The 20081-nt window shown below is 38.1% G+C and overlaps 1 protein-coding gene across 1 annotated transcript in view; it reads right to left on the bottom strand.

Annotated features, from left to right (window-relative positions):
* Positions 1 to 827: 827 nt before the first annotated feature.
* Positions 828 to 20081, bottom strand: part of LOC124594893 (ATP-binding cassette sub-family C member 4-like) — a 162642-nt gene continuing 143388 nt past the window's right edge. Inside the window, exons 20-25 of the mRNA XM_047133366.1 lie at positions 19389 to 19516; positions 19025 to 19270; positions 17436 to 17596; positions 13365 to 13494; positions 7911 to 8021; positions 828 to 2031 (exon numbers count right to left, since the gene is read on the bottom strand). Of these exons, the coding sequence (XP_046989322.1) occupies positions 1996 to 2031; positions 7911 to 8021; positions 13365 to 13494; positions 17436 to 17596; positions 19025 to 19270; positions 19389 to 19516 (812 nt within the window). The 3' untranslated portion in view covers positions 828 to 1995. The remainder of the gene's footprint in view (positions 2032 to 7910; positions 8022 to 13364; positions 13495 to 17435; positions 17597 to 19024; positions 19271 to 19388; positions 19517 to 20081) is intronic.

The following is a 20081-nucleotide window of genomic DNA, read 5'->3' as shown; positions in this document are numbered from 1 at the left end:
TTTGTGTTCTATTTGTGCTTGTTCTGGTGGCTGCCTTAAGATTTCGTTTTCCTCTGATTGTTTAATTGGTGTGTGTTGTTCTTTGTTTGTTTGCTCTGGGATGTTTGAGTCCATTACTGTATTTTCTTCTTCTTCTGATTGCACATTATTTTGTTCCAGTATTTGTTGTACTTGTTGTTTGATGTTATCTAATTCTGACTGGGGTATCCTGTTATTTTTTATTATTCCACGGATCTGATCAGCTAGTCGTTGTTCTGTTAAAAATTTTAATTCTGGGTATCTGGTAATAAATGTTGTGTATACTTGTGATCTGTATCCAGTTGTGTTGGTTCCTAGGTTTGTTGCTTGGTAATAACAGAACATGAGGTGTCGATTAACTTCATCTGACCATCTCATCCTCTGTCTTTGTTTTCCTTCTAGGGTGGTTGCAGGAAGCATATCCTGCAAAACACCTCTATTTGGATTTAAATCATTTTCCAGTTGGCTAGCAGTGTCGTTACCATTGTGGGCGGGCATAGGGTTCAAGCGTCGTCCCCGACCATGACGGCGCTTGTCCGAGGCTTCATTAGTTCTGTCCTGAACCAACTAATCACACTAGAAGGGGGGTTAGCCCTATTAGTGGTTTGTTCTTTTCGTCGCCTTTTACGACTGGCAGAACATACCGGAGGCCTATTCATTTCCCGGGCCTCCACGGGAATTATTATTATTATTATTATTATTATTATTATTATTATTATTACTTCATTCTGTCATAGTTTTGGAGAATTTTATTATTTTATAATAATTAAAGGTTGTAACTAAAGTTACAAGATATATAAAAAGGAACATCATCTTGTACAAAATATTTATTATGTGTTTCGTATAAAATGTAAAGAAAATTTTAAGTAGCAAACATCATATATTCCAATCACTTTCTTACAATATTCTTACAATATTCACAAATTAATAAGGTCCCAAGTTTGAGTCTTGGTCCGGCACACAGTTTTAATCTGCCAGCAAGTTTCAATATTCACAATATTTCCACAAATTCAGAACTGCAATGAAATTGTGAAAATAAGTCAGAACCACATATCTAGACCAATCTCTGTTGACCCATAACAGAAAGTACATGGCACACTTACAACTTACAAGATGCAAAACTGCTTACAAGTAAAACTGTAGTAGAATAATACAGAATACAGTTTCATGATGTAAACAACACACAGCAATAAAGGATGACAACTGCCGAAAATCAGCTGTTTTGGGAAAAGGATGATATTTTCTAATTTTTAAACAAATAGTTGATATTTTCCTTTTTCTTTTACGTGTAAATATAGGTTATATTTATGGAAGTAAATTTTGACAGTGATCTGGCATTTTTATGGGAGCAGTTTCTTTTTGAATATGGAATTTATTAATGGAAGACCTTGTTCCTAAAATGCTGAATGATGAAACTGTTTTTGATTATCATTTGATGAAACTGTTTTTGATTATCCTTTTCCACAAACTCTGTTGTACATCAAAGTTTATGACACAGTAAACAAGTACTATTAACATCACAACAGCTTCACAGTCTACAATGATCTTATAAAATCACATTTACAGTTACCAAAATATAAAAGAAAATTTACAGGAAAATAAGAAAACAGTATGTACTTAGAAAAATATTTCAGGGATTGTCTCTTGACACAGTAATAACAGTAAGGAAAAATAGCCGCCAATATTTCCTGAGCTTCCTCTTCATTTTCTTCCAACACACAGCATAACCACAGTTGTCTTCTACGTCTTCAGGCACTTTGTAGTTGTTTCCTCACTCAGTTAGAGTACAAAATAAACATCTGACCACAAAGAAATAGTGTAACTAGTAATTACAAGTATACGAGCCCTTTGTGGCTGTGAGTCGAGTAGGAACTTTCCATGATGAAAGCATTATAAATGCCTTCAAATTTTTTCTTCAAATAAATAAATTACTTAATACTGGTAACACAAATTCCTCCCACAAAATGTGCCATTATTTCATGTCACACTTTCAGTCTGTTGTTGATCATATGCCTATTAGAAGAAAAAAATTAATAAGTTTCACTAAATTCATTGCAAATGAAAATATTGTTATGTACTTACAAATTTTACAACAGGTTACGTCTCATCAATGAATATGCATAATGGACAGAAACAGGACAGTATAATTTCAGCATTATAGGCCTTGCAAATTTAGTTCCTTAGCAGTATATGACAACTGTCATGAAGTGTTACAAACAAAAATGAAATTCATGAGTGGAATAACTCATAAAATATTGAAAAGGCAACCACTGACGCATAGTGGACAGATGTGAGGTGCATAGAAACGTAGCAGGAAACAGTATTCATGCTAGCTTTGGAGCTTTTGCTCTAAGTGGGTTAGCTTTCCTTTATCTTACACATTAAACACACACGGAAGCATTTCTGGCTGTATATTGAATGAAAATCAAGACAAGGCTTATTTTTATTACTGAATGATACAATAATATTATTTTAATTTTCAATAAAATAGTAACTAAAAACACTGGATTTAACAACCTGAAGGTGGTACTGAGATGTAGAACAGTCCATTCAGTATTATACGCATTGAAATGAAAGGAATGTCAAGTAAGGCTAAGCAGATAGCGTTTAGAAGGCAAATAACTTAATTTTAGATCATCAGAAGAGAAATCTGTAAATTTGGTGAGTAAGGGTAGGTTTTATTCCCCCATTTCTTTCACCAGTTTCAAGTTTTGCATTGTGTAGCTCTTATTTTACTTCTACACCTCTTGATTTTTAACATTCTGTTTTCTCTTTATTCTCTTGTCTATTTATTTTGTTTTCTCTATCTTCATACAGTCTCACCCAAATGGGTGTCAAGGTTAAGATACCATAATATTTTGATGAATTTCATACTCATTATCTTTGGAAAGAGACACAGAGTTTAACATTCACTGAAATGCCCCCACATTGCCTCCTGGCTAGAAATTTGAGAACTTTTCATCAGTCCAATTTCTTGTTTTCAGTTTTGCTTATTTCATCATTTCTCACTTCTCTCTCTCTCTCTCTCTCTCTCTCTCTCTCTCTCTCTCTCTCTCTCTCTCTCTCGTTTACAAATGTCTGCTTGTGTCTGTGTATGTGCGGATGGATATATGTGTGTATGCGAGTGTATACCTGTCCTTTTTTCCCCCTAAGGTAAGTCAGTTGGTAAGTCACGTGGGTGCTTTCACACGTGGCTCTGCCTTTGATTGTGTACACCTTCTGGGTTACAGGACTGGAGTAGGTGGTGGTGGGAGGGTGCATAGGACAGGTTTTACACCGGGGGCGGTTACAAGGGTAGTAGCCAGAGGGTAGGGAAGGTGGTTTGGGGATTTCATAGGGATGAACTAAGAGGTTACGGAGGTTAGGTGGACGGCGGAAAGACACTCTTGGTGGAGTGGGGAGGATTTCATGAAGGATGGATCTCATTTCAGGGCAGGATTTGAGGAAGTCGTATCCCTGCTGGAGAGCCACATTCAGAGTCTGATCCAGTCCCAGAAAGTATCCTGTCACAAGTGGGGCACTTATGGGGTTCTTCAGTGGGAGGTTCTGGGTTTGAGGAGATGAGGAAGTGGCTCTGGTTATTTGCTTCTGTACCAGGTCGGGAGGGTAGTTGCGGGATGCGAAATCTGTTTTCAGCTTGTTGGTGTAATGGTTCAGGGATTCCGGACTGGAGCAGATTCGTTTGCCAGGAAGACCTAGGCTGTAGGGAAGGGACCGTTTGATGTGGAATGGGTGGCAGCTGTCATAATGGAGATACTGTTGCTTGTTGGTGGGTTTGATGTGGAAGGACGTGTGAAGCTGGCCATTGGACAGGTGGAGGTCAACGTCAAGGAAAGTGGCATGGGATTTGGAGTAGGACCAGGTGAATGTGATGGAACCGAAGGAGTTGAGGTTGGAGAGGAAATTCTGGAGTTGTTCTTCACTGTGAGTCCAGATCATGAAGATGTCATCAATAAATCTGTACAAACTTTGGGTTGGCAGGCCTGGGTAACCAAGAAGGCTTCCCCTAAGCGACCCATGAATAGGTTGGCATACGAGGGGGCCATCCTGGTACCCATGGCTGTTCCCTTTAATTGTTGGTATGTCTGGCCATCGAAAGTCAAGAAGTTGTGGGTCAGGATGAAGCTGGCTCAGTGAGGCCCTGGACGTACCAACTGACCCGCCTACACTGTGAAGCTTTCTATGTGGGAATGACCAGCAACAAACTGTCCATTCGTATGAATGGACACAGGCAGACAGTGTTTGTTGGTAATGAGGATCACCCTGTGGCTAAACATGCCTTGGTGCACGGCCAGCACATCTTGGCACAGTGTTACACCGTCCGGGTTATCTGGATACTTCCCACTAACACCAACCTATCTGAACTCTGGAGATGGGAACTTGCTCTTCAATATATCCTCTCTTCCCGTTATCCACCAGGCCTCAATCTCCGCTAATTTCAAGTTGCCGCCACTCATACCTCACCTGTCATTCAACAACATCTTTGCCTCTGCACGTCCGCCTCGACTGACATTTCTGCCCAAACTCTTTGCCATTTAATATGTCTGCTTGTGTCGGTATATGTGTGGATGGATATGTGTGTGTGTGTATGCGTGTGTATACCCGTCCTTTTTCCCCCTAAGGTAAGTCTTTCCGCTCCCGGGATTGGAATGACTCCTTACCCTCTCCCTTGAAACCCACTTCCTTTCGTCTTTCCCTCTCCTTCCCTCTTTCCTGATGAGGCAACAGTTTGTTGCGAAAGCTTGAATTTTGTGTGTATGTATGTGTCTGTTTGTGTTTCTATCGACCTGCCAGCGCCTTTGTATGGTAAGTCACATCATCTTTGTTTTTAAATATATTTTTCCCACGTGGAATGTTTCCCTCTATTATATTGACATCTTTGTTTTTAGATATATATGCTTGGTCCCTCCCTCTCAGTAAGCAATATTTGTCTCTCTTTCTCTCTCACCCACACCCTTTTTAAATCTGAGTTATCACTTTAAGAGTACATCATTAGCTCTATTCTGTATATAGCTTTGCATGATTTCCATTAAAAACCTGTATGTCTCTGCCCATGGTTGAGCACAATATCTCTTTAATCTTCATGTTCTATGAATTTCATTGCTGGTTTGCAGTTGTTCCAATGACCTGCTTCAAGACTTTGAATAATTGGAAAACTCTAAAAAACTCTTAATGCTGGTATATCACTTGAAAAATAGGGCACACCAAATGAGATACATCACAGGGTATTTGGATATAAAGCAGAGATAATACTCAAGGAAATGTCATTCCTATAGGACTGCCAAAAAGAACATGTCTGGTTAAAATTGTGGAATATAATCATATGGCTCTGGACATTCCACTGAATGCAACCTGTATGGTGTCAAACTATGCATCTACATGTAGCAACATTCAGGCAAAATGCATGAACATCATTGTGTTAGCTGTGAGAATAACACACTAGAGGGAATAAAGTTCATTATAGTATTGACTGTCACTTGCAACCCATGTCCTTAATTATCTGCTGGATGTATTCTAATGTCTGTCTTCCTCCACAGTTTTTGCCCTCTGCAGCCTCCTCTAGTACCATTGAAGTCATTCCCTGATGTCTCTACAGATTTCCTATCATCCTATCCCTTCGTCTTGTCAGTGTTTTCCACATATTCCTTTCCTCTCCAATTCTGTGCAGAATCTCCTCATTCATTACCTTATCAATCCACCTAATTTTCAACATTTATCTGTAGCACCACAATTCAAATGCTTCAAGTCTTTTCTTTTCTGGTTTTCCCAAATGAAATTTCTTTCTCAGACTGAGGCCTGTGTTTGATACTAGTAGACTTCTCTTGGCCAGAATGCCCTTTTTGCCAGAGACAGTCTGCTTTTGATGTCCTCCTCGCTCCATCTGTCATTGGTTATTTTGCTGTCTATGTAGTAAAATTCCTTAACTTCGTCTACTTTGTGTCTATCAATCTGATGTTAAGTTTCTCATTGTTGTCATTTCTGCTACTTCTCATTACTTTTTTCTTTCTTCTATTTACTCTCAATGCATATTCTGTACTCATAAGACTGTTCATTCTGTTCAGCAGATCATGTAATTCTTCACTTTCACTTGGGATAGTAATGTCATCAGCAAATCGTATCCTGAATTTCAGTTCCACTCCTGAATCTTTCTTTTATTTCCATCATCACTTCTTTGATGTACAGATTGGACAGTAGGGGCAAAAGACTAGAACGCTGTCTTAAATAAATTTTTATTCGAGCACTTCGTTCTTGGTCATCCATTCTTATTATTCCCCCTTGGCTCTCGTACATATTGTATATTACCTCTCTCTCCCTATAGCTTGCCCCTATTTTTCTCAGAATTTCAAACCATTTTACATTGTTGAACACTTTTTTCAGGTCAACAAATCCTACGAACATATCTTGATTTTTATTTAGTCTTGCTTCCATTATCAGCCTCAACATCAGAATTGCCTCTCTGGTGCCTTTACCTTACCTAAAGCCAAACTGATCATCATCTACATATCCTCAATTATCTTTTCCATTCCTCTATGTATTATACTTGTCAGCAACTTGGATGCATGAGCTGTTATGCTGAGTGTGGGATAATTCTCACACTTGTCAGCTCTTGCAGTCTTTAGAATTGTTTTGATGATATTTTTCCAAATGACAGATGGTATGTCACCAGATGCACATCAGACTCAGAGTCTCACATCAACATGAAAGTTGCTTTGTTGCCACTGCCCCCAATGATTTTAAAAATTCTGATGGAATGTTATCTATCCCTTCTGTCTTATTTGATCTTGAGTCCTCCATAGCTCTCCTAAATTCTGATTCTAATACTGGATCCCCTATCTCTTCTAAATCGAGTCCTGTTTCTTCTTCTATTACATCAGACAAATCTTCCCCCTCATAGAGGTCTTTTCACCTATCTGCTCTCTCCTTTGCACGTAATACTGGAATTCCCCTTGTACTCTTAATGTTACCACCCTTGCTTCTAATTTCACTGAAGGTTCTTTTGACTTTCCTATTTGCTGAGTCAGTCCTTCCGACAATTATTTCTTTTTCAATTTCTTCACATTTTTCATGCAGCCATTTCACCTTAGCTTCCCTGCGCTTCCTGTTTATTTCATTCCCCAGCGACTTGTATTTCTGTATTCCTGAATTTCCCTAAACATTTTTGTACTTCCTTCTTTCATCAATCAGCTGAAGTATTTCTTCTGCATCTGAAGTATCTCTTCTTTCTAAGCACACATCAAACACAACAACTTTCTTGCACAAAGTTTTCTTTCAGTTAAATCTCAATACAAAATCTGCATTAAAATTTTTTATGACATGCCTAATGCATCATCTGTTTCATGTACATTCAATTTCCAGTCACCCAGTTCCATATAGCAGCTTTTGGGACATCCTTCACGTGCATCATCTTGAAGAGAAGTACAGCCATATTGAATTTTCCTGCTAATGTCGTAACTCAGGAAAATGACGACCAGGCTCCATATAAATCTTCTCTAACTATACACGAATTTATGTTAATTGTAAACTGACCAAAAATAAAAGAATTTTGTGATGGCACAATATTCCGGCCTATTCATCTGAGACACATATATGTGAAACAGCAACTTCAGAAATTGAAAATTAAACTATTCCACAGGTAAAGTTTGCACTGACTGCCATTATTGGACAGCATGTTCCACCATTATAATAATAATAATAAAAAGAGGCTGTTGATGTAAATGCCATCTCTGTTCTATGCTGTTAACCTTTCTCATCCAATTTTGATTTGTGAATAATAAACAGCTAAAATGATGGTCGTTAACTTGGCTAATAGTTAAATATGATGGAATTTTTAAACAAAACTGGGTGTTAATTTTTGAAGAAGAATCTTAAAATGAAGTTGTATCAGTTCTTACCTCTTTTGCCACTTGTCTTAACTGTGCTTCCATTGACTTTCCTGTCTGTTCAACCATTTTAGTGAAGTGTCCATCTGGTATTTGGAGAAGCACATGTGGATGTGCATATTCCTTTAAGAATTAACAGTTGTGATTAGTAGTATGCCTTTTAACAACTGAATTATGATTTCAGTAATGCTAATGAAATGATCCCAATTTTTTTTAAAAAAATGGTGATAGCACAAATTTATTCTTCTCATTACTACAAGCTCCTGACCTGCTTTCATCACACAGATGTCTGTTGTCCATATCATTACCATTAGATTCTAATGTTATATGTTTATTTCTTCATGATCTGATCTATAATAATGAGAAGGACATACATTTATCTAGGTCTCTGAGTTACCCAAAGCTTCTAATCTGTTTGATATATACACCATAGGCCTTCAACTGGTGGTGTTTCAATAGACGTTGTTAAAGCTAGAAACAAAATATTGCAAAACAAACTAACAATGTTTTACAGAATGTCTGTAGTGGAATACAATTTCAAAAACAAGAACAAATCTGCAATTGCCTATTTTAGAAGGAAGGTGACAAACAAGATGTTAAAAAATCAGTCTCCTCTGCATAAAGCATGAGCCATTCACTAAATTTTCATCTAGTGCATGGGACGGGGGGATGACATTAGATTTTAATCAAATACAAGAAAATGCTTATATTATAAATGACTAAAGTGAAAGGTACTATTAGCAACTCATGAATAAAATTATAGAACAAAGTACAATAATGAGTATGAATTACCACTTGGTGTGGTATCATAAATTCTGGTGAAGCTTTTGACCCAGCTACGGAGAAATCTGTACTCACAGGCCTTGTGAAATAATTCACTGATTCAACTTAGATTAGATTATAGTACTGAAGAATATACAGATAAATATTACTGCTACCATTAAAATTCAGCAGGATACTGTTCTCAGCAGTACTGGAGGAAGTTTTCAGGTTTTTAAACTGCAAAAGTGGGAAAGAATATGTGTCAGTGGATCATACCTGAACATGTTAATTTATGTATGGTGCTGTCTCTAGTGCAGCCAAACTTCAACAATTGATGTAAATATTGAAAGAACGTCTGAAAATTACTTACAGTACGACAAATGTCAAATAATGTATGACCAACATATTGACAAGAAAGTAGTTCAATTTCACAATGAAGCCATGGCTCCTGCTAATGATGTTTTGTACTTACAGATTAGATGTTCAAGGAAATAAGCAGAAGAGTAAAAAACAACCTGCGGCACCTTCAGTAAAATAAATAAGGTTTTCAAATCTAAGCTATTTGAAAACAAAGCTTTACAGTCCTTGTATATTGCCAGTCCTGACTAGTAGGAGTTAATGTGAAAACCATTCTATTACTGACAGTTACTGTGGGAGCAATGGACAGATTCTTGTTCAGAATTCATAGTAGAAACAGAGAAACCAACCAGTATACAACACAACAGACTGAACAGTAGAGACAATTACATTTGTAATGAAAATGTAGTGAAGAAGGGTGCATCGAAAAGTCTAGAAGAGTTTTATCCAGCAGCAACTGTCAAATGGACATTGAAAAAGATGGTATGATGACAAAATCTCCAATCAACATCTTATCATTTCTACTCTTGGCTGCTGATGAAAGTGGGATATTATTACTTATAGATATAAATAAAATAGAAAGAAACTTTCCACATTGGAAAAATATATTTAAAACAGAGATTCCATGACTTACCAAACGGGAAAGCGCTGGTAGATAGGCACAATAAAAAACACACAAACACACATGCAAAATTTCGAGCTTTCGCAACCCCTGGTTGCTTCGTCAGGAAAGAGGGAAGGAGAGGGAAAGATGAAATGATGTGGGTTTTAAGGGAGAGGGTAAGGAGTCATTCCAATCCTGGGAGTGGAAAGACTTACCTTAGGGGGAAAAAAGGACAGGTATACACTCGCACACACACACACATATCCATCCACACATATACAGACACAAGCAGACATATTTAAAGGCCAAATATAAATAATAAATAAAAATGAAAATATAAATATAAATAAAAAATAATAAAGACCAAATATAAAATTTAAATATGTCTGCTTGTGTCTGTATATGTGTGTGTGTGTGAGTGTATATCTGTCCTTTTGTCCCCCTAAGGTAAGTCTTTCCGCTCCTGGGATTGGAATGACTCCTTACCCTCGCCCTTAAAACCCACATCCTTTCATCTTTCCCTCTCCTTCCCTCTTTCCTGACGAAGCAACCGAGGGTTGCGAAAGCTCGAAATTTTATGTGTGTGTTTGTGTGTTTTTTATTGTGCCTATCTACCAGCGCTTTCCCGTTTGGTAAGTCATGGAATCTCTGTTTTTAATATATTTACAGATATAGTTTTACATCAAGAAGATAAGAAGAAATCATATCAATATATAAGAAACATGAGCTCATAATCCAGATAAGAGTAGTATACAGTGGCTAAAATAATTCCACAATATTCTAAAAACAATCTTTGTTAGCACAGAAAGTGTTTGATGTAGGTTGGGAACAATTCCTACACTCTGAAGCTTCAATAAGTACTCTTAAACTGCAGCATTTAATGTATATGAGACTGCTCCATTCAACAACACAATATGATTTTCCTTGATCCATTCTGTTTGTTGATGAAATTAATTGAGTATCACTTTATGTGGAACTCTTAATTATATTGTCATACTGGCTATCAGAACTGATGTGGTAATCAGGGGCAGTAAATGAATTTCAATAGTAAGCATGTTTGCACAGTTTTTATTTAAATATATAATAGCTTATAGCTCAATGATGGACACACACAAGCTAAAACAAATCCCAAAAGTTAATATAAACCAAAGGAAGCAGTAGTTGCCACCTTAAAACAACATTAACATAATGTGACACTAACACCCACCCTCAGTGTTAACTATCAGTGTTACAAAAACTAGGTTAGAACATTTAAATAAGTCCCAGCTACACCATAAATTTTTTAAAATTTTATTTTATGTAGTGGCCTCACCAGAACATCAGCTAGTAGCTTATCTGTACTAATGTGCTTAAACACAACTTTCTCAGCAGAAACATTCATCCTAGCAAATAAAATTTTAACATCTATATGCTTAAGTGTATGATTGAACTGTGGGTTCTTGCAAAGGCTTATTATTAGCATATTATCTCCAAAAAATAAAAAACCTCTTTGACTGCCAGAAAGGCTACAATACAAACAATAGTGAAATTTTTAAAAGTCCTGATTTAATTGTCATCTAAATCAGGAAACACAGAAATAACTTTTTATTTATGCCCAATAACAAAAAAATATTTATTCTATTAGAAGCTGGGTCACTTAAGAAAACTGCCATATCAGGTACCAACTCAGCAAAAATCACTGCTCTAGATACTGTGTGGGCTTGGTCACAAATCGTGTACTAGTTTCTTTTTAAATGAATGTGGCAACTATAATTTTCAGTATGTTCTCAGATTCCACAACTTGTCTGATCTCAATCTCTACCAGTCCCTGATTTTCAGTTGACTTTATTAGGTTCCCAGTCCCCTACATCTATATCTGTTTCTACCCCATTACAGCTCGGCATAATTGGTTTCATATTTCTCCTCATCCCTTATTTCAATGATATTTAATTTTAGTGACAGTATCACACTAACTGTCTTCCCTGTCCTACTCCGTGCTGCTCCCCTTCTCTCCTGTGTGTCACCTGCTGCTGCTACTCTAGCTTTGCACGCCTGGGAACTATCCCTCTTCTCATATTTCTATTCCTTCTCACCTGCTGTTCTTCCTTACCCATTGTCTCTTCCCATTCACTATACCCATCCCGTACAGCTGAAATGCAGCATTCTGAGAGAGAATGGATATATGATGTGCTTGACTTTGATACTTGACCTATAGACAACACCACCTTATGCATTTGCTATCATTTGAAGAGCAGTTCTCTTTCCTCATATCCATGCATAGCTATCCCATACCACAATAGTTGTCTGTAATAATTTTTATGTTGATTTTATTTGACATTGGGTAGCATATATATGAAGATACTGAAAGAAAGGTTCTGTATATCACAACTGAAAAAAAAAAAAAAAAAAATTAATTGAAAATATTGTGACTGACCATGTTAGAGCACTGAAGGACCTGAATATATCAGTAAGTTAACCCTTAAATACTATGGATGTTGACAGGAACACAATTGCTAAGGGGTCTCTCAGGCCACATTTTTATTTTTTATGTATAAAGTCTCAGTTTTGGTGGGTATATATTTTCTTGACTTTCTGTTGTTCGTTACACTTCTTGGAAACTGACTTTATGGAAATTTGCAATTTTTAAACAATACAGAACTTAAAACACTTTGAAAATTAAACGACAGCAAGATTTGCAGTTTATTTTCATTTTATATGTTACTAAAATAACAGCACACAGTTACCTCTCTAGCTAACTTGCGGATTATCATCAGGGAGATAGTATTACAGATTCATAACATGACTGTATAAAAAGACACATTTCAGTTGTGTCAAATTGTTTTTGGAATCAGCTTTGAGTTTACTACTCATTATTTCAGCCTTAGACCGAGTATTCCACCCCATAATTCTATCAAGGGAGAAATTTTGCCAAATTCTTAGCTTAAAAATCAAGAAGAAAGTATGTATTCTTCTGATGCCCTGAATCAAATTTTAATCACTTTCAGCTGCATGCCTTTCACACAGACCCTCCTACAATTCTCCAACCAAATTGGAACACCACACTGTTGATGTGGATACTTTGTTTTCCACTTAAAACAAGGACAACAAAAGGCTGATGTTTTTCATTTATCAAAAAATTATTTCTGTATTTGAGACTAATATCTCCAAAACAGCAACTTTTCTCTGAAGCTTTTCAGTATCTGTTGCAGTCCAGGCAGCTGAAAGACAATGTTGAGTCACCTTGTTCTTACGTCACTTAGCGGCTTCTGTTTTCTCTATCGGAAACATTTGTCTGTTCTTACCGAAGATGCACACTTCTCCATCGTCATCATCTGTCACATCTTCATCACTTTCATTTTCCTTCTCCGAATTAGTATTGTGATCACTAAATATTCAAAATCAGGATCAGTATCACTGTCATCAAAGTCTTCATCTGAGAATTCATTGAGGTAATGTTGAAGCCCCACATCCATCTTGCATAGAAAACACTGCATAAAAGGTCTAGCTTTCCTCACCATGGAGGAAGGGTAACGTTCAGCAAAAACACAACATGCATACCCTATGGTTTGTCACAGGGGTGTGTGAAATACTGCAAGAGAAAAAACTGTAGCCATCTGAGAGACCACCCAGAGTAGTTAAAGGGTTAAAAACATAAAGCTTCTCCACACCAGCCCGAAGTTTTTCATTTCGATATTCGGTAATCTAAAGCTTGCTGAAAAAGACAAAAAATGTCCAGTATGACAAATTTCTGTAAGATTACTCACCACCATTCTCCCAGAATCCATCACTAGAACTTTATCTGAGTCCATTATAGTATTGAGCCTGTGCGCAATAGTAAGCACAGTGCAGTCCCTGAACTTTGTTCTGATGGTCTTTTGTATAAAGCTGTCAGTCCTAAAAAAAATATTTCACACATTACTATTCATGGTACTCTACACAATGGCACAGCAAAAGAAGACATAAATACTGGCACAGGAAAAGCAGAGACAAATATTGGAAAAGTAGCTTTTGCCATTTTTTTGACATGGGCTCTTACTCATTTCTCATGTATAAGGGGTGGTCATAAAGCTACCTCAACCTCAAGCTATGATTATGAAACTTGGTGAAGGTGTTAGTCCTTCTCTACATATAAGGTTTTTTTTTTTTTTTTTTTTTTTGGAATGATGAATGACTTAGAATAGACCTCCATTTTAGAAGTTTGCATTCTGGCTGTTGAGAAATTGTTCCATCTCACAAATTGCTTCTTTTCATCCTGTAAACACCTGTCAGGCAGTAATTTCTTCATCTGAAGGAAGAGGAAGAAAACATTGGACATGATGTCAGGAGAATACAGAGGTAAGGCAAAATTTTATAGCCGAGAGAAGCAGTAAGTGGGACGTGTCCTGTACAGAATGACCTGGGGTGTTATCATGAAGCATAACCAACCCCTCAGACAGCTTCCTATGATGCTTAGTCTTGAGAGCTTCTCACAAACTTGATCAGGACATTTTGGTACTATGCTCTTGCGACTGTTTGCTATAAGCATTAGCTTTTAGTGCTACACCATGGCTGTCCAAAAAAACACTCAGGCATCATCTTGCCCAATTATGTCTGGGTCTTTGCCTTTTTCTGAAATAGTTAATCTATAAGTTCCCACCATTTGTTTTGTTTGTTTCTCTCATGGTCATAGTGATATACCCAGCACACAGCCTTAGTGATTAGGTGGCTAAAGAAGTCATCTGAATTGGCCTGACACAACTAAAACATTTTTGCTGCTGCCTTACTTTGATGAGCATACTGTATGGATGCGTGCAGTCACAGAATCCAACAGACAGTGAATTTTGTCATGTTCAAAATGCAAGGCATTGAAAACTGCCTCCATTGTGATAGACAGGTCTTTGAGCAGCAGGGTCTCCACATCTCTCAGAGACACGATCTGCCATTCGTTCTTAATCAGACTTATTTGACCAAAACGGAATCTCTCTGTACCACCTAATCACTCCGTCATATGATGGTACATTGTTGTTGTATATTTCCACCAACACAACTTGGACTATTCCACAAAGTTTCCCTTTAAATGCAAGAAATGAATTATCACACAATACTCCACTTTATCAATGGGCTGCACCATTTTTTCTCACTCCTCTAGCACCATGCTATGGGACTTTGTCATGGGGATTTCAATGTTAACCAGACAAGAATTTGCAAATAAACAAAAATCAATTATGTAACTATTTAAGGTGATGATCAAAACTTCAACTCCTTTCCTATACCCAACTTCAAAGCGTAAAATCAGTAATAAAACATAGACCGTACATGGAAGAGATGAAGACTGTCTAATTAACAACTGGCAAGTTACAAGGAACCACAATAAAAATCAAAGAAGTAAAAGTAGTTTTTAGGAAAAAAAAAGATTGTGTGAGCGGTTGTGATATCATTTTCTGTTTTTATGTATGGCAACCCTGCAGCAGCTGCAGTTGTCACTAGTAAAGCAGGTCCTTGTTTCATTTCAAATTCATACTTTTCTCAGTTCAAGACATACTCATTATTCATAGTGAACAAACTGTTGTTCAGTACAAGGATGGCTTTAGTTTTCTATCTGTTTGGAAGTCTATACGTTTGATGAATTTATACGCAGCAAATTGAGAATCTTCAAGGATTCCTCCACAATGTGATATATTTAAAATGGCACTACAAAAGTTATGCGGGAGTGTACAATCCTTACATCACTTAACTTGAATTACACCGAGGTGACAAAAGTTATAGGATAGCGATGAGCACCTTTACAGGCGGCAGCAGTACCACACGTGCACGCGAGGTGTGAGAGGGCAGTGCATCGGCAGAGCTGTCATCTGCACTCAGGTGGTTCATGTGGAAAGGTTCCCAATATGGTTATGGCTGCACAATGGGAATTAACTGTCTTTGAACACGGATAGATAGTTTGAGCTAACCGCATGGGACATTCCATTTCAGAAAGCATAAGGGAATTCAATATTATGAGATCCACAGTATTAAGAATGTGCTGAGAATACCAAATACAGAAATCACCTCTCACCACAGGCAATGGAATGGTCGACAGCCCTCACTTAATGACTGACAGCAGCAGTGTCTGTGCAGAGTTGTCAGTACTAACAGACAAGCAGCACTCTGTGAAACAGCCACAGAAATCAATGTGGGATGTACTACAAATGTATCTGTTACGACAGTGTGGCAAAATCTGATGCTAATGGATTATGGCAGCAGATGACTGGCACGAGTGGCTTTGCAAAAAGTACAACATCGCCTGCGGTGTCTCTCGTGGGCTCGTGACCGTATCGGTTGGACATCAGATGACAGGAAAACTGTGGCCTGGTCAGATGAGTCCTGATTTCAGTTGGTAAGAGCTGACGGTAGGGATAGAGTACAGTGCAAACCCCACAAAATCCTGAACACAATTTGTCAACAAGGGACTGTGCAAGCTGGTGGTGACTCCATAATGGTGTGGACTACACGGAATGCAATGGGTCCTCTGGAGTTCGGCTACTTGGAGAACATTTGTGGCCGTTCATGGACATCGTGTTCCCAAACAGTGACGGAACTGACAAAACGAGATTTTCACTCTGCAGCGGAGTGTCTGCCGATATGAAACTTCCTGGCAGATTAAAACTGTGTGCCAGACTGAGACTCAAACTCGGGACATTTGCCTTTTGCGGGCAAGTGCTCTACCGACTGAGGTTCAAAAGAGAGCTTCTGTAAAGTTTGGAAGGCAGGAGATGATGTACTGGCAGAAGTAAAGCTGTGAGGACGGGGTGTGAGTCGTGCTTGGGTAGGTCAGCTGGTAGATCACCTGCCCGCGAAAGGCAAACGTCCCGAGTTCGAGTCTCGGTCTGGCACACAGTTTTAATCTGCCAGGAAGTTTAAATGATGGAATTTTTATGGATGACAATGTGCCATGCCACAGTTGTTCATGACTGATTTGAAGAAAATTCTGGACAGTTTGAGCGAATAGTTTGGCCACCCAGATTGCCCGATGTGAATCCCACTGTACATCTATGGAACATAATCAAGAGATCAGTTCGTGCAGAAATCCTGCATCGGAGTTTCAGCAACTTGATGAGTCCATGCCACGATGAGTTGCTGCACTATGCCAGGCAAAAGAAAGTCCGACACGAGATTAGGAGGTTTCCAACTTTTGTCACCTCTGTGTATTTGGTGATCATTACTCGTATTATTTATATTTATCTACTTGTTTGCCTACAGCACACCACAGAGGACTTGTTTTCTCATGAAGACAATGCACCAAACCCATTTCTCCCAGATTTTTTTGAATGGTTTGAGAAAACACCCCGGACTCCAAGATATTTGTGTGGCCTCACGTCACCTGACTTCAGTCCAACTGAGCCCTGTCAAAAAAGATGAGAACGTATTACCAACCAATGATTTTTAAGGCATCACTTGTGTAGTTTGGGTCAGGATGACTCCCCAAAGCATTTGATGTTTAGTGGAGTCTATGCCATAACATATCATCATCGTCAAGGTGAAACGGGATGCTACACTTTACTATGGAAAAGTGTCTTTAAATTTGCTACACACATTTTTTTTCTCCGAGTACCATCATATTTACATTTACTATAACTTCAGGATATACAATATCGCCACTGATGGCCCCTCCAATACTGAATGCTTCATTTCCATGGTAAATTGTATGCTGCATGACGAAAAATAAGGTTTTAGGAATTATTCTATGGCTTCTTTGCCTGTATTCATATGGCAACAGCATAGAAATACTTGAAAACACAGCCACTTTAAGATGGACTGGTCTTGTAAATGAAAATAAAAAGTCAATACATTCTGTACTAATCTTGTAGTATACATACTGTGGATCAACATTTGCTGTAGCTTCGTCAAGCACTAGTACTTTATTATTTCTAAGAATTGCTCTAGCAAGGCATATCAGTTGTCTCTGTCCAGCACTAAAGTTGCTTCCCCCTTCATTTACGTGGAACTCCAGTGTATCCACAGCATCTTTCAGTTCCACCTAAAACAAATAATCACGTTAGAATTGATAAACAACAATAAGCTTACATCTGAAATAAAACCGAAAATGTATTATTCCAATAGAGATACACACTGATGTGCAAAACTTAAGTAGAAAAGTGATGTTTTTATGATGTGTCACTGTCAAGTAACATAGCTCAGTGGAACTTGGACCACATAGGAAGAACTGCTACAGTATAGTAGAGAAGGTAACTGAAGATATACGCAATGAGATGAGCAGAAATGACATATCATTCAAAGACAATGATTACACTGAAGTAACTGTGATTTATGATGGTCCCCAGGACATTACAAAAGGTAGACACAATTATTAATAATGTGTGTGATAACCACAAGTGGCAATGGATGCTCTGCAGTGTGCTCCCATGCTGGCTGAAAGGTTGGTAAGAAGTTCCTGTGGAAGGGCATCCCATTCCTTCTCCATTGTGGTTGACAACCGCTGGCTGGTGATTGGTGGATGTGGATATGTTGCAGTACATCTCCCCAGTGCCTCCCCAGTGCAATCACCAAATATCCTTTTGTTCCATAAGCTTCTCCACCTGCAGTGCTTCATGTACTTGTCCATTGTCATCCATAAAAATGAAGTTAGGGATGAATGCAGCCCTGAAGAGGTGCACACAGGGAAGCAGTACAGTGTCACAACAATGTTGACTGATGAGTGTACATTATTCACAGATTTGGATGACACTAAGCCTTCGCAACATTATGCCTCCCTACATCATAATACCTGCACCACCAAAACCATCATGTTTGACAGTGTTCCTGGGTGCATTTCATGTTCCAACCTTTCAGCGCATCTGGAATGCCCTACCACAAGACTCTCTCACCATCCTTGCGGCCAGCATGGGAGTGCACTGCACGGAGTGGTCCACGTTTTATAAAAACTATTTTACTTGCCAGTGAAACATCATGAGAAAGTTACTTCTATCCTTATGGGTTTGTACACCAGTGTAATTACATGTCGTGTTTTACCAATTAATGGAATCACATTGGTAGTAGAATATTGTAACTTTTACATGTGTGATACATTAATACTGGCTTTGCTTTCATTTGATGCACCTTAAGTATAATATTACATACATTGATAGAATATTACGCTTCCCTAACACTGACTAAAACAACAGAAAGTCCAGGTTGGAATAACAAAATTCAAAATGATAGATTGCTACTCGCCATGTAGAGGAGGTGTTGAGTGAAAGACAGGCACAGTGAGTCCTTTAGTGGCAACATTTAGTATTCAATTTCATTGCGTCTGTTTGTGATGCAATGCCTCCTCTATGTGATGAGTAGCAATGTATCCCTTCCACAATGTTGACTAACACTTTAACGAGACTTATTATCTGTGAAATGTAAAACTACTGAAAACTAGGAAGAAGAATACAAAAACAAACTGCAGGGCTAAACCTACCTCTTCCAAAGCATTCCATATCTGGTGATCTGGAAATTCCTGAAATGGATCCAGATTGTATCGAATTGTTTCTGAGAACAACACTGGTTCCTGAGGAATAATCGAAATGCGTTTTCTAAGATCATGCAAACCGACAGATTTAGTATTTATGTCATCAATATAAATGGCTCCTTCCAGTTTTGCTAAACGAAACAATGCTGCAATGAGTGAAGATTTTCCAGCTCCTGTTCTGCCAACAATGCCCACCTGTAAAAATATATACTGACATTGGTGCACAGTTAAACGATATCATACCAGTTACTCTTTGTCTCCTCTAGTTTCAGAAAGTGAGAATGATAATCAAAATGACAGACGCAGATTTTACCTTGTGCCCAGCTTGTATAGTGAAATCAAGATCTCTTAAGACTGGTGGTTCTGTCGGAACATACAAGAGACTTAGATTCTCAAAGCGAACTTCACCCTTTGTAGGCCAGTGGACTGATGGTTTCTTTCCTAGAATAACATATAAAATTATTTATGGAATACAGCAGTAAATATATTAGTTTCATCTGCAAATGGAAATAATAATAAATGTTGCTGCTCTTGAAAAAATATATTCTACATATTACATTCATTCTGCACCAATCTACAATGTTGGAAAACAAAATGTGCTATACACCCTCAAGGATAAGATCATTTTGTTGAAAAGTGAGGTAAGAATAAGTTCATCATTGTGGGAGCGAATGACAATAAATTCAGATCAAATGAAACACACATCACTGTCAAGGGTGCCCCAACAGTTGCATCAATATGCAATGTGCCACCCCCACCCCTTTCTGTGACAGCGATGCAGGCATTTATTCTCACAAGCAGGCATTTATTCTCACAAGCAAATGACCATAAAGATGCCAAATGCCATCATCAGGTAGATTGTCCCACGAGTCTTGTGCCGTATTTTATAATTCAGCAGCGGTCCTTGCAGGCCACAGAGAATGAGTGCATTCCCACTTCATCATGTTCCATACTTGTTCAACTGGCATGAGATATTCCTATCTTGCTGGCCAGGGCAGTTGTTGCA

The sequence above is a fragment of the Schistocerca americana genome, chromosome 2, assembly GCF_021461395.2.
Source record: "Schistocerca americana isolate TAMUIC-IGC-003095 chromosome 2, iqSchAmer2.1, whole genome shotgun sequence".
Taxonomy (NCBI): domain Eukaryota; kingdom Metazoa; phylum Arthropoda; class Insecta; order Orthoptera; family Acrididae; genus Schistocerca; species Schistocerca americana.
Note: the sequence above shows the minus strand (reverse complement) of the source record. Positions and strands in the feature narration are given on the sequence as shown.